This window comes from Danio rerio, chromosome 24 (genome assembly GCF_052040795.2).
Source record: "Danio rerio strain M-AB ecotype USA chromosome 24, GRCz13ab, whole genome shotgun sequence".
NCBI classification, from domain to species: domain Eukaryota; kingdom Metazoa; phylum Chordata; class Actinopteri; order Cypriniformes; family Danionidae; genus Danio; species Danio rerio.
Genome location: NC_141044.1, coordinates 42,859,756 through 42,876,257, shown reverse-complemented (window position 1 = coordinate 42,876,257; position 16,502 = coordinate 42,859,756). Strand labels below are relative to the sequence as shown.

At 34.8% G+C, this 16,502-nt stretch overlaps 2 protein-coding genes across 2 annotated transcripts in view; one reads left to right on the top strand and one right to left on the bottom strand.

Annotated features, from left to right (window-relative positions):
• The window catches only part of katnip (katanin interacting protein), a 1,410,884-nt gene that overhangs the window by 976,587 nt on the left and 417,795 nt on the right, over positions 1-16,502 (bottom strand). The window lies entirely within an intron of this gene.
• LOC100004944 (uncharacterized) lies at positions 9,592-15,667 on the top strand. Its single transcript, XM_087310123.1, has 2 exons — positions 9,592-10,065; positions 11,612-15,667. Exons 1-2 carry the CDS (start codon positions 9,796-9,798, stop codon positions 13,142-13,144), a joined length of 1,803 nt encoding a protein of 600 aa, XP_087166249.1. The 5' UTR covers positions 9,592-9,795; the 3' UTR covers positions 13,145-15,667.

The following is a 16,502-nucleotide window of genomic DNA, read 5'->3' as shown; positions in this document are numbered from 1 at the left end:
CTTGATTAGGCAGAAATTTAACAATAAGCATATGTATACAAGGTGACATACATAATCTCACAAACTTTTGTCAGGTAGTGTATATTCACATTTGAAGCAATTGTGTTTACATAAACGATTGTTAATGCTAGCCATGGTTGCCCTCGATTCTGTATGAACATGAATCAATAATCTCAATACAAATACATAATAGTGAAACAGTGGTAACAGTTAAATACTGTAAATGATGCATAAATATTTAATTCTTGTCACACAAATCTAACTGGCGTAAAGAAGAAAGGAAGAAATGATCTTTCTCTCTAGCGGAACAAACAAAACTTCAGTCAATAGATTCAAATGTCCACTGGTGACCAAGGCCAAGTGTCCTTGCAGTCTGCCTGACGTTGTTGTTGAGATTGCTTTGGCCCATTCCTGGTAAAACAAGGAAGAAGCAATGGAAAGAATTTGGGGATCATTTCCAAGTGCATGACATCATGCTGTGTGAACTTAGATCAATATTATGTTATTGTATTGAGATTATTGGCTCATGTTTATACATAAGCATGAACACCTGCGACTAGCATTAGAAATTGTTTATGTAAACACAATTGCTTCAAATGTGAATAATCATTATATGTGAGAAAATGCCTTGTATATATACGTTTATTGTTAAATTTCCGCCTAATTAAGTTCAAAGCTTGATGATAGAGAGCCTATTCTTGCTTCTATAAGATTATCTGCTTTAAAGGTTTATTAATGTTTGATTGTTTATGTACATTGCAGTTAAGTAGTGTGGATAAATAATTCAACTTGTTACTGGTATAATTTTCTAAATGTACTTATTCATGTATATTTTTTCTTTTCTTTAGACCACACACACATACACTCACACAAATGCCATGTAACTTTAAAAATGATGGACATTAAAATACTGTGAATGAGGTTGCTTACCGACATTCCATGGCGATTGCCAAATGTATCTAAAAACCAGCCTAACTCCATTACACGTCATGTCAAGAGACTAATGTGAACTGAGTAAAAACATTTTGTCAGCCTTCATATTTCTACTTTTATCTTCATGTCATGATGCATTAAAATGTTTGCTGCTTGCTTGTATAAAGTACAAAACTAAAATTCTTTCAGGGCAGGTATAACAAAGAACAGAACTGAAACCTTTTGCTTTGAATGTGGGATATTGTCTTAATTTCTTTGTCACTCAAACCGCAGAAACTCCTTTGTGGAGATTTTGTTTAATATAACCTGTCAAAATAATATACAACATTTTCCTTTCAGACAAAGCAAACTCATTACTTACTTTCATAGGTGTGACCTTTAAAAAGGTCAGTGGAAAATACCAACACAAATACAAAGACAGACAGAAAAAACACAGGAGTGAGACAATCAGTGAACATACAGTGCATCCGGAAAGTATTGATAGCACTTTTTCCACATTTTTTTATGTTACATATTTATTCCAAAATGGATTGAGTTCATTGATTTCCTCAACATTCTCCACACAATCCCCCATAATGACAATGTGAACAAAGAGTTTTTGAAATTTTTGCAAATTTATTAAATATAAAAATGCTGAAAAATCACATGTACATCAGTATTCACAGGCTGTACCGTGAAGCTCTAAACTAGGCTCAGGTCTTTCTGTTTCCACTGATCATTCTTGAGATTCAGCAGCTTCATTGACATTCACCTGTGCTCAGTTCAGCTGATTGGACATGATCTGAAAAGGCTACACCTGTCTATATAAGGGCCCAGGGTTGACAGTGCATGTCAAAGCACAAACCAAGAATGAAGATAAAGGAATTGTCTGTAGAACTCTGAGACCGGATTGTCTCGAGGCACAAGACTGCGGAAGTTTACAGAAACATTTCTGCTGCTCTGAAAGTTTAAATAAGCACAGTGGCCTCCATCATCTGTAAGTGGAAGATGTTTGAACCACCACGTGTTGCGAGTCAGGTTTGATCTAATCTTCTGTGTTGTTAACTTCAGCTGTTTCTCCTTTCAATCAGCGCTGGCGCGCAAGCATTACTCACCTGTTTCCATTTGAGTCTACTGGTCTCTCCTTATAAACCTGTTCCCCCTTGTTACTCTTTGTCGGATTATTGTGTTAATCAATGCTTATGTACCTACTCTCGCTCACTAGTAAACTCTACGTTTTACCCAATCTAAGTCTAGTCTAGTCCAGTCCAGTTCCTTGACCAACAACTTCGCTTTTGCTTACCTGTGATCTGCGCAGTCTCCTCGCCACTGATTTCCAGCTCCACACCTGCGCTCGCCAGCTGCAGCCCACCCTCTGCTCCGAGGGAGCCGAGGCGGACCATAAGAAACTAAATTCTCTGGTCTGATGAGACTCAAATTTAACTCTTTAGAGTGAATGCCTGGTGCCATGGTGGTGTTGGCATCATGCTGTGGGGATGTGTTTCAGCAGCAGGAGCTGGAAGACTAGTCAGGATAGAGGGAAAGATGAATGCAGCAATGTACAGAGACATCCTGAATGAAGACCTGCACAAGAGTGCTCTTGACCTCAGACTGGGGCGATGGTTCATCTTCCAGCAGGACAATAACCCAAAGCACACCGCCAAAATATCAATGGAGTTGCTTCACAACAACTCGGTGAATGTCCTTGAGTGGCCCAGCCAGAGCCCAGATCTAAACCATATTGAACGTCTCTGCAAGATCTCAAAATGGCTGTACACCGTCGCTTCCCATCCAGCCTGATAGATCTTGAGAGGTGCTGCAAAGAGGAATGGGCACAAATTCCCAAAGACAGGTGTGCCAAGCTTGTGGCATCATATTGAAAAAGACTTGAGGCTGTAATGAATTCACCAATCAGACAATTCCTAAGCCACCATAAAAACCCTAAGTTCCATATCACAGCCCTATTTGTTTTGAAGAATCCCCCCTTCCACCCCTACTCTCCCTTATTTCCTAGATGGGTGGCATGGTGGCCCAGTGGTTAGCATTGTTGCCTCACAGCAAGAATGTCATTGGTTAGTCCTTACCAAGCCAGCCAATGTTTCTGTGTGGAGTTTACACGTTCTCCCTGTGCTCTTGCGGGTTTCCCCCTGGGTTCCTTGGTTTCCTCCCAACGTCCAAAAACAACTTAAGTTAATTGACTAATCCAAATCGACACCATATACATGCTTCTAGTAAGTAATCTCTTAAGAGAAATCACTATCTGTTCATTAGCTACTACAGCAAGGGAGTTCTCCAGATCTACCTGGGCTCAAACTCCCCTCTCGCTTTGCAAACCGGAGGGAGCCCTGGGCTCGAGAATCTTATGAGCTCATGGTTCTTTCCCGGGACAGCATGCCAAACAAGCTTTATAATCCATTATCAGCTAAGTGTGAACTCTTGATACATGGTTAAAACATACAAGTGTTGTTAGAAAAACAATTAAAATCAATTCATCATAATTTATATAGCACTTTACAATGTAGATTATCAAAGCAGCTTAACAGTCGCAAAAAACCATAACATTACTTTAGTTTTGCTTTGTCAGAGTTGACAAACAACATTCTGTTCTATTGTGTAGGTTTACTGGGCTGGTGTATATTAATGAACGAAGGTGAAACTATGTTCCATGTCTCATAAAAACAGAAAAACAACTAATAGTTTAGTAAGCTTTATAAATCTCCAATGTAAGTCTGATGAGATCACTGAGGCCAGGACTGTGGGTCACTGTTTTTGTTACCAAGCACCCCCACTTTTGGGACTGTTAATTTCTTAAATTAACAGTGGTTTTGGTTAATATAATATAGCGCATGATTTTGGATTGTGGGGGAAACCGGAGCACCCAGAGGAAACCCACGCCAACACAGGGGGGACCATGCAAACTTCACACAAAAATGCCAACTAACCCAGCCGGGACTCGAACCAGTGACCTTCTTGCTGTGAGGTGACAGTGCAGTAAAAAGATTTAAATTACTAAAATGACTTCAGTTATTTTACTTTGGTTTCTGAAGTATTTGAAGCTTTAAGACACTTTCCTTACCTCAGAAAGAAAACAACTAAAACAGGGTCTGCACTTTTTCCACTTACAACAATAAATTTCTGTGTGGTGTTTGCATGTTCTCCTTGTGTTGGTGTGGGTTAGGTACCTTGCTCCGCTTTTCCCCACAGTCCAAACACATGCGCTATAGGGGAATTGAATAACGAAATTGCCCTTAGTGTGTGTACGTGTGTGTGTGTGTGTGTGTAAGAGAGAGAGAGAGAGAGAGAGAGAGAGAGAGAGAGTGAATGGGTATTTTCCAGTACTGGGTTGTAGCTGGAAAGGTGTAAAAAAAAATATGCCGAAATAGTTGGCGATTCCTTCCTCTGTAGCGACTCTTCATAAATATGAGACTACGCCCTATAAAAATTAAATTGCATTTTTCTAATGTGCTACTTAATAATGTGCTACAAACAATAGTGTGATGATGAGAAATAATCATTGTACAGTGCGCATTAATAAATACCACTACAGAAAACACATCAAGAAAGCATCTAAAATATATGTGATAAAGACAAAAAAGTGATCACAACGTAAATTAGTTTTGTTGAAAACCTTATATATATGCTGCTCCAACATTAAAAACAAATACCAAACCAAGCAGGTCTTTATAGAAAACAAAATAGATAACCTCTTTATAATTCAGTAAACGATTTCATTAAATCATGATTGATAATGCTATTTTGAACGGTTTGTTATCGTATTATTAAGCATTAAAAACATTTAATCTTGATCTCTAATGCTGCATTTATACTGTTAGTAATTGTATTATTAAATGCTGCCATCTAGAGATTAGATGAGAAAATGACGATTGATCTCCTGACACTCTCAGGGCTTATATAATTATTTCTAATTATTTTCTTTAAAATGTTAAATAATTTGATTTATGAATGAGAATGTGCTATAAATTCTTTTGCTTGTCTCTTACTGACACAATGAGATTTATTTAGATTTGGGGCAGAATTTGTGCTATTTTTATACGCATAGATGCTACTTTTCTGCAACCTTAAAATCATTTCTAAAAGCTAAAACCACATAATCAATACAACAAACTTAACTGAACAGGGGGCTGTTCCAGAAAGCAGGTTATGTGACATACACGGGTAAGTTTGAGAGTAAGTAGGTGGATAACCTCAACTTTGGTTCCAAAATCGGAGGTAACTTCTGGGTATGTTAAGTAGCCATAGCAACTTACTCTGTGAAGATAACCTGCTCCGGAGCAGGTTATGTTCAGAGTAAGTTGCTATGTTTCAGAGTTTGTCTGTTTCAGAGAGTTTACTGAGCATTGCATGCTCTTTTGATGAGAATATTTATGGATGTGGACACACAGATACAAGTTTTTTCGTTGTGAGAGGGTTATAAGTGCATAGTTTTTTTCATAAGCAAATTCATAATGTCAATGTATTTAACAAACCTTTTTGAAATCAAATGTGACAAACCGCGGGTCTGCGCTTACCATAAAAAACATTCAGTGCAGCTCTTTGTATTCGCGTCAGGGCATTTTAGGCAACTGTACAATATGGCAGTAGGACCACCTGTACAGTATGCCTGGCACAGAACTGTTTTTTACACTTTTGTACAGTTCCTTGGTCATACATTACTGCGTATCATTACACAGATAATTTAGAGCACGGGAATAGCGTAGTGGACAGTGCGTCTATAAAGAACAACGGAGCGCACACGGTGCGAGTTCGAATCTCACTTATAGATCTTGTGTTTTTTCTCTTCTTCTGCACCCTCACATTTTTCTGTATATTATAAGTGGCAGCTTTGTCTTTTGTAGGAAAATATATCTTTAATTTAAGATGTAGGTCGTCAGTCTTATATATACATTCACGCACACACACCTACATTTTTTAATATAATTTTTTTTTCAGGGTTTCTAAATGCTATTGTGTGCATTAATTGCAGCCGATTTTAAAGCTCCATCAGTCACTAAAGAACACTGATAATATAAAATTTGTCCAAAGTATAAGTGTGCAGGTACAACTTAATTTTCTATCCTTAATCTTTTGGTGTTTCAACTATTAAACTCATTACTGCTTCCACTTACCAGCTCATCACACACCCCTCCTCATCACTATATGTTAGGTGTTAGGGTTAGGAGTAATGATTCAAGTGTATAACACAAATATAGTAAAATATATATATATATATATATATATATATATATATATATATATATATATATATATATATATATATATATATATATAAAGCAAATGTTGCTTAACACAATGTTTATTTTTATTATATTTGTATTATAAAATAGAATCATTACTGGGCACTACATTGTTACTTGCTGGAGGACAAAAGATACCCTTTTCTGCCTTATACGATGACACCATACCTGCAGCCTGACCCAGAGGAAATCTCAGTGACCCAAGCAGACAAAACAGATGGAAGAGTGCTAAAAATATATAATTAGTCAAAAAACTATGTTTAATCAAATAGTTTGGTCTGTTCATTTCTTCATTTCCTGAAATAAAATGAATGATTTTGTACACTGCTTTATACACACACCTTTCAACGTGTAACATATTTTTCATATACATTTCTCACCTTAAGTTGATGCTCATGTGACTTTATCTTTGAAGATGGACCTTATACAGCTACTTTAGAATTTAAATATGTAGATAAAAGATTTTGTGATCCAAGAGTAATATTCAAATATGGAAAAGTGCAGAAAATTCTTACACTGCTTGTTAGTTGAGTCAGAAGGAACTTTGTCTGCATGCAAAATAAAAAGAACCTAAAGCTATCTGACAACAGTCACTTACAACAGTGACAGAGTGTGGTTTAAGTCAAAAACTCAACCACTGAAAAGCCTTTATTATAGGACACAGCAGTTAGACAGGCCTCTTTCTATTAGCTGCATGGCAGAAAGAATATTCTAGAGTGTTAAATAAAGAGCTCCAGTAATTAAATATTACCTTTTATGATAATGTTTTTGTGTTTAATGACTTTGGACAGAGTTCTAGCTCCAGAAAGATTACAATTTCTATAAGCCTTATTAGTCAACACATATTGTGGCCTTAAGAAATTAATGGCAAGAAAAATAAATGCATGAATGGTTACACAACATACTCAAAAAGGATGTTAAAGAGTAGTTTAATTTATCGTTACAATAAAATGGAGGGTGGCATGTGTAATTTAATGAACTAACAAACTTTCTTATTATTTATTTTTTCTTTTCTTATCTATTTCTTATTCTATATTTCTTTCCTTCGTTGAAGCAGATGTGTAATCTCTGTGTTTAAAACCTCCAGCTCTGCCTCTGTAAAGTGCGTTGCCTTTTTTTTCTCACCGTGTTTTTTTATTGTGACTCGTGAATTCGGCGATCTACTAAAAATGCCTTCAGGTGTGGGCCGTGCACGCGCATAAACCCTCGGTTATCTTCAGGAGGTTGATTTAACTAACTCTTGTCACCTGTTTTGGAACCAACATACTCGCGGTAAGCAGGTTTTTGGGTAAATCAACCGAGAGTTTAGGTTTTAGCAGATGGTAAGTTAACCCAGCTTTCTGGAATACCCCCCAGGTAATTTAAGAAATAAATTACTTTAAACTTAGTTTTTATAAAAGTGGCAATTTACTAAAAGCATCAAAACTTTGTTTTTCTATCATTAAAAACATCAGCAGAGATGACAGAAAAAATTAAGGTTAAAAGTATGATAACACATTTAAAATATGTTATTTTAATATATTCTGGGCACTGAACGCCACATATGTCAGAGATCACTATCTTCGTGCAGACTTTTGGTGTTGTTCACAGTGTTAAGACAGTGTTCTTTCCTTAAAAGAAGCAATTAACTCAATGATTTTAAAGGTTTATTTATTTAACATATTATTTAAAGAATATTTTAACTGAAGTGCAAGCTTCTAGGCCTAAATAATAATATGGGATTTAAAAAAAAAACTTGGCTGTAACAAATTTTCTGTATATGATTTATGAAAAGCTATCGTTAAACAAAAAGAGGCTATTAACAACAAAATTAAAGAAGAAATAACAGGCACCGACTGCATGAATTTAATTTTTAATAGTAATTAGGAAACGTTGCCACCTGCTGACGGTACGAGAAAACTGCAAGTGCACACAAACAGACAACAAACATCATTAAGTATCATTTGTTCTTTTTGCAAAGTTTGATATTTTCAAAACAGAACAATAATCAGAAAAAAGCCTTTGTGTGTTAATGTCTGAACCACCAATCTTAATATGGACCCCTTCAAAAAAGGAATAAAAACATTTATGTAATTGCTAATATTTTGAGGTTAATATTTATAATCGTCATATTATAGTCATGTATAAATGTTTGATTAAATAACTTTAAATAGCAATTTTACACATTTTTTTTATTTTATTATATACAGTTGTTACAATTAGTATTAGTATAACATGCACAGGCATCACAGTGTTCTCCCCGTGCGTGGGTTTCCTCCAGGTGCTCCAGTTTCCCCCACAGTCCAAACACATGCGCTATAGGGGAATTGAATAAGCTAAATTAGCCGTAGTGTATGTGTGTGAATGCAAGAGTGTATGGGTGTTTCCCAGCTTTGGGTTGCGGCTGGAAGGGCATCCGCTGCGTAAAATATATGCTGAATAAGTTGGTGGTTCATTCTGCTCTAGCGACCCCAGATTAATAAAGAGACTAAGCCAAAAAGAAAATGAATGAATGAATAAATGAATGAATTGTTACAATTAGTATTATTATACCATGCACATATTTTCGATTCTTTATCTTGTTTTTCAGACTTTACTTTTTCAAGACTAATGTAAATATTGTCTGTCTGTTTTATATTATTGTAATCCAAATAAACATTATATAAAATGGGCTGCTTAATCTGATTCTGATTATTATTTTATCATTGCAACACATTTTAGCTTTTGAACTTCTAGCTACAGACTTTCACATCTTGTAAACCAAGACAATGAATGACAAATCTTTAATAAATTTATTTAAAAATATAACAATTTTTAAAAACAAAGCTTAAAGAAAAATTAATATCAAAATAATATTTAGTTAAAGTAGCCCATCTTATATAATGTTTATTTGTATTATAATAGTATACAGATGCCCAATATTTACATTAGTCTTGAAAAGTCTTAAATTAAAAGTAAAAAAAAAAAAAGATAAAGAACCAAAAAAATATGTGCATGGTATAATAATATAAATTATAATAGAATATATAAATATATATAAAATTACTATTTAAAGTCATTTAATCAAACATATTTCATGACTAATAATATGACATAAACATAAATTAACATGCAATGTCTTTGTTATGCATCTGTGCCATACAAGCAAATTACTGTAGGCAAGAGAGACAAAAACTTCACATACTAAACAGATGGCTGGAGAAAAGGTGTAGCCTACAAGTAAAGATTATTAAACTAATAGGTAAAATGATCTACATTTAAAAAAAATTACCCCCTCACAGCTGTCATGAAGGGTAATAATAACTGTATACACTAAAACCATATGTGACGTTAAGCTTCTTTTCACTGGCCTAGTTGGGCATTTTAAGAAAGGGGTTTGTCAACCTCTAGTGACTAGTCAATGCATTGCGGTTTCAGTTACACCAGATGAGCAAGTACGGAAGACGTATACCTGTTTACCCCAGCATTAAACAGCGCACCAGGAAGAGGTTGCCTTTTTATTTTTTACGCTTCTCTTATATTAATCTTTTTAAAAGGAATCGTAATTTGTGGACGTCTTTAAGAAATTATTTAGGAGAAGCATGCTTTTAAACTGACTGCAGATTTTTTTTACTCTTGTGGGAATTTCGTACAAAAGCGAAAGCAAAATATGGCTTCGAAAAATTCCTCTTTAGAAAGCCTTTCTTGCCCTGTGTGTCGCGAAATCTTCAAGATTCCAGTTCTTCTGTCGTGTAGTCACAATTTCTGTAAAGAGTGTCTTCAGCAGTTCTGGGCAACCACAAAAACTCAGGATTGTCCGGTCTGCAGGAGAAGATCCTCAAAATACGAGCCTCCAATTGATCTTGCTTTACAAAAACTGTGCGAGGGATTCCTGGAGGAGGACAAAGTAGAAAGGAGAAATGAAACTTGTTCATATAAGGTAACATTTATTTAGTAGATTTTGTTGTAATTAGTACATACAGTGATATGCAATTGAATATAATTTTATGTAACCTATTACACTGAAATTTAATTACCCACTGATTATCTGATCTCCGTAATAATAGTTAAAAAAATTAGAACAAGTTTGCATAGCACTTTTGTGTTATAATGTGTGTAGATCTAGTGGTGTTAACCCTACGTTGTACGCGCCAAACTGCTGTTTTTGTTTACACCTGCAAACTTTCACTTTTGTATTTGCCATTGGATAACTTTTAAAATTTGTTTTGTTTTATACATCTATTGCATATTTTATAAAATATGTTCAGTGCCAGCACACAAACTGAAAATATGACAACCAGTACAAATGAGTCTTTCAGTTATTAGACAGTTATTTTATTTAGAAAAAACAACCTTTTTGAAATACAGTGGTATTTAATTGGCATTATACATGAAGCAGTCACATGATTTTAAGCTGAACAAAGCTTCTGACATAACATTTCACATGTTTTGGCAAAATGAATCTGGCTCAGTCTTCAGTCATCTGGCTGAATTATAGCACATTAGACTGGTTAACTGGTTTGTCTCAAGTAGCTCCAGTTGCTTATACAAAATCAATAATTTAATTTGGATTTGTAAACATCATCAAGCTGAATTCTTTATAGGGAACATGCTGGTTGTGCTGCACTTGATAAAGTTTAGTAGTAGAAATCAATACATTTAAGTTTTATACAGCTGAAGTCAGAATTATTAGCCCCCCTTTGAATTTCTTTTCTTTGTTTAAATGTTTTCCAATTGATGTTTAACAGAGCAAGGAAATTTTCACAGTATTTCCTATAATATTTTTTCTTCTGGAGAAAGTCTTATTTGCTTTATTTCAGCTAGAATAAAAGCAGTTTTTTTAAACACCATTTTAAGGTAAAAATTTTTATTATTATAAATCAATTATTAGAGATGAGTTATTAAAACTATGATGTTTAAAAATGTGTTGAAGAAATATCTCTGTTAAACAGAAAATAGGGAAAAAATAAACAGGGGGACTAATAATTCTGACTTCAACTTTATATACTAACTGACTGCAGTTCTGTTACTTGAAATTATGTTTATAACACAGTATATAGGTTAGTTAATAATAGGACAGTTAATAAATACTTGGTAAAAATAAATAAATTAAACAATTTTATTTTTATTTTTCCCATTGCACAGTATTACATTGCGTTCAAGCCTAATATGAGCAGGATCCATTCAAGGATATGATATATTTAAAGAATTGTTTTTATCTAATTTGTTTGACACAGCCTACTTTAACTTTGCATAACGTATTCATCAATCGATGCCCTCATCTGCATCATAAATTTTATTCTTGTCTTTACATGCATTTCAGGGTGCAAAAAAAAAGAAAAAAACTACTTTAAAACACAAAACATTACAGCTTCATTACAATTACATTTGTTATAAGGCAGAAATGACAAATAGAAATAAATTGCTACAGAGTTTTCCTACAAATGATCATCTGTACTTTTTATTGTGTGTTACTTTTTATACAGAACAAGAATGATCTCATTCAAAAAAGCATCTTAATTAAAGATGGAAATCCTGCTCGATACAGACTGCAAACAAATACAGAAAATCTGGATAAATCTGAACCCTACAGAAAAATCATTTTTGGAAAAAGAGACGAAAACAAACCTCATAAAACTATTCTGATAGTTGGAGAAACAGGCGTAGGAAAAACTACCCTGGTCAATGTGATGGTCAACTACATGCTGGGTGTTGAGAGAGAAGACAAGGTTTGGTTTGAGATCACAGATGATCAGAGTGATCAGTCTTCAGCTCACAGTCAGACCTCCATCATCACTGTTTATGGGGTTTATCTACAAGAGAGTCCAATAGATTTAACAATCATCGACACACCAGGATATGGAAACACTCGTGGAATTGATTTTGATATTGACATTGGCATGAGATTAAACAAAATTGATGACCTGACCCATGAAATAAACGCAGTGTGTCTGGTGAATAAAGCAACACAGAATCGCCTTTCTGACAGACTAATATACATAACTGATGCTGTTCAGTCTTTATTTGGGAAAGATATTGATGAGAAAATTGTCCTACTCTTCACACATTCAGATGGATTTCCTCCTAGTAATGCTTTAATAGCTGTTAAAGAGGCTCAAATCAAGTGTGCATTGAATGGACGCAATCAGCCTTTGTTTTTCTTGTTTAACAATCGCCAGTCAGATACTCATGATGAAGAATATGAGATGATTGAGGAGATTGCATGGGATCTCAGTTTTAGAGGAATGACAGGATTGACGCAATTTATTAACAACATTAAACCAAGAACTCTGAAGATGACACAAGATGTTTTGCAAATCCAGAGAGAGTTGGGGGCAAAAATTTCTGATTTACAATTAGTGGGTCAAGAGTTAGAACAGAAAAGGCATGAACTGAAACAAGCTCAAGATGCTCTACAAGAGGAAAAGGTCAAAGACAACAAGAACTTTGAGTATGAAGTTGAAGTGTCCTACAAAGAAAGGGTTGATATTGATCTAAATTTAGCCTATAAGGCCACATGCTGCACTGTCTGTGAGGAGAACTGTCATTATCCTGGATGCTGGTGGGTCAGTAATCTTTCACGGTGTACTGTGATGAAAGATTATCACTGTACAGTGTGCACTAATAAATGCCACTACAGTGATCATGTCAAAGAAGCAAAGATATATGTGACAAAGACAAAGAAGGAGAAGAGGACATATGAAGATTTAAAGAAGGAACATGAATACAGAATTAAAAGTGGTGTTTATTTGGTCGGAAAACTCGAAGAACAACTCAAAGAATTGGAGAAAGAGAATGAAAATCAACTAAAAGAAGCTTTTCACAGTGTGGACACTCTGGATAAAATAGCACTCAACACTGATTCACTGAACACACTTCTGCACATTGATTTTCTGATTGAGAAGCTGAAGGAAATAAATGAGCTTGGAAAAGTCAAAACACTGGAAGACATCAAGAAGAGAGCAGGGAAAGGAAAACAAAAAGCTCTAAGATACTTTACAATATCTACAAAAAAATAAACAAATAATGCCTCAGCTACTCAAACACTACACTATAAAAAAGGATTTTTAAAAAAAATGTTTTTATGTTAACTACTTGGAAATATTTGCCACACTTTATTTTGAGGCACAATCCACACTATTAATAATCCATTTACTTAAGACTTTTAACTTTAATAAACTTCTAACTAACTTAATATTAGTAATGTGGTAGTTAGGTTTAGGTATTGGGTAAGATTAGAGATGTAGAATAAGAGTATATTTATGCAAATGAACAGTTAATATCTTAGTAATAGGCCTTGTGTAAATTGTTGCTTAAGATAAAGTGTTACTAAAATATTTTTTCATTTATCATTTTTTTTTTTGCTTCTTTTATCATCATGTCATGGTTTATACACTAATATAAGTATGTAAATTGTATTAGGGCTGGGTGGTATGACCAAAATTTTATTTCACAATGAGAAAGCTTATTTAATGGTAACAATATCTTTCACAATATAGTTTTTATAAAGGTAATTTTTCCAGAAAATGTCAAGAAAAGGACTTGATCTATTTTGATTTAGTAAACGAATTATGACTTAAGATGAACAACAAATTCCAATTTTAAGTGGAGATTGCTAAAACATTTCTCAAATAACATCTGGCAGATATAAAATACATTGAAAAATATCTGGCCAAATATTAATCACTGTCATCATGACAAAGATAAAGTAAATCAGTTATTAGAGATGAGTTAAAACTATTGTGTGCAGAAATGTGTTGAAAAAAATCTTCTCAGAAATTAAATAAACAGAAATTGGGGAAAAATAAACAGGGTGGCTCATAATTTAGGGGGACAATAATTCTGACTTCAACTGTATATACCGTCATACCACCCAGCTCTAAATTGTATGTATATTGTATTCAGTTCTACCTTTTTTGCACTAACAATTGTATACAATAATTTCATGAATACCATTCTTCTTGTTTATTTCTATTTACATATGTTTGGCTATAATATTTGTTTAGACATTTGTTTAGACAATCAGTGAACATACAGTGCATCTGGAAAGTGTTGATAGTGCTTCACTTTTTCCACATTTGTTTATGTTACATATTTATTCCAAAATGCATTGAATTCATTGATTTCCTCAAAATACTACACACAATCCCTCATAATGACAATGTGAACAAATAGTTTTTGAAATTGTTGATATAAAAAAGCTGAAGATTCACATGTACATCAGTGTTCACAGCCTTTGTTCAATACTTTGTTGATGCACTTTTGGCAGTGATTAGAGCCTCAAGTCTTTTTGAATATGATGCCACAAGCTCTGCACACCTGTCTTTGGGAATTTTTGTCCATTCCTCTTTGCAGTACCTCTCAAGATCTATCAGGCTGGATGGGAAGTGACGGTGTACAGCCATTTTCAGATCTCTCCAGAGATGTTCAATAGGATTTAGATCTGGGCTCTGGCTGGGCCACCCAAGGACATTCACCGAGTTGTTGTGAAGCCGCTCCATTGATATTTTGGTGGTGGGATTTGGGTAATTGTCCTGCTGGAAGATGAACCATCGCCCCAGTCTGAGGTCAAGAGCGCTCTGCAGCAGGTTTTCATTCAGGATGTCTCTGTACATTGTTGCATTCATCTTTCCCTCTATCCTGACTAGTCTTCCAGCTCCTGCTGCTGAAACACATCCCCACAGCATGTTGCCAACACCACCATGCTGAACTGTAGGGATGCTGTTAGCCTGGTGATGAGCACTGCCTGCTTTTCTCCAAACGTAACGCCTGGCACTCACTCCAGAGAGTTCAATTTTAGTCTCATCAGAGCAGAGAATTTAGTTTCTGATGGTCTGAGAGTCCTTCAGATGCCTTTTGGCAAATTCCAGGTGGGGAGTGTCTTCCATCTGGCCACTCTACCATACAGGCCTGATTGGTGGATTGCTGCACAGATGGTTGTCCTTCTGTAAGGTTCTCCTCTCTCCACAGAAGAACACTGGAGCTCAGACAGAGTGACCATCAGGTTATTAATCACCTCCCTGACTAAAGCCCTTCTCCCTCGATCACTCAGCTTAGATGGCCGGCCAGCTCTAGGAAGAGTCCTGGTGGTTCAAACATCTTCCACTTACAGATGATGGAGGCCGCTGTGCTCACTTTCTGTAAATTTCCCCAGCCTTGTGCCTCAAGACAATCCTGTCTCGGAGGTCTACAGTCAGTTCCTTTGTCTTCATGCTTGTTTTGTGCTTTGACATGTCAACCCTGGGGCCTTACATAGACAGGTGTATGTCTTTTCAGATCATGTCCGATCAGCTGAATTGAGCACAGGTGAACGTCAATGAAGCTGCTGAAACATCTCAGGAATGATCAGTGGAAACAGAATGTATCTGAGCTCAATTTAGAGCTGTGAAGGCTGTGAATACTGATGTACATCTGTTTTTTCAGATTTTTAAAACAATAAATAGAATTTTTGCATAGTTTTATTATGTAGATGAAACAATACTAGGCCTTGTAGAACTCACTTAATTTTTATCTGTCAAAATAAAATTTTCACATAAACTTAACTTATTTTTTCTCTGACCATTATTTTGTGTGTGGGATCTACATAATCTAATGAGTTGTAAACTTGCATTTTGTATTGAAACCAACATCTTTTTTTAAATTGTCTATTTTACAAATTCTAAGTAGAAGTAGACTACTTAAACAAAATATTACGTAGAGCTGGCAAATTCTGTGAAGAAATTACAGGATATGATGTAAAAAATGACAGTTATTATTTTTTTTTTATTCAACATATATTTCAAAATACAAATTCTTTACTTCGTCAAAACTTATACAATGATGGAATACAAAGGACTTAATATGGATGGTTCAGACTAGTTTTTACACATACGTGCTTGTGTTTATTAATCCTTAAATGCAACCAAAACAGTAACATAAGCATTGTAAACTAGCAAGTGAAAAATCTTCACAGAAAACTAAACTTTTTTTGTATGGGACTTTTTTAAATGCATCCTACTAAACACATGAACTATATTAACTGATAATGCTGTAAATAAAATTACATTCAGACTGTGCAAAAAAACAAAGCAAAACAAACAAACAAAAATCTCGCTTCACATGCACAGGGATATTTCACTCAAAAATAGAAATTCTGTCATCATTTTCTCACCCTTTACTTGTTTCAAAGTTTTTTGTGTTCTGTTGAACACAAAGATTTGTTTTTTCCTACTGTGGAAGTCAATAGTTTCAGAATAAGCTTTCTTGTAGTAATTTTCTTTAGTGTTCAACAGAAGAAGAAACAAAGGTTTGAAACCACTTTAGGGGGAGAAAACAGTAAAAAAAACTTTTTTGGTGAACTAACCCTTCAACTGACCCACAAGTATGGTCCATATGTAA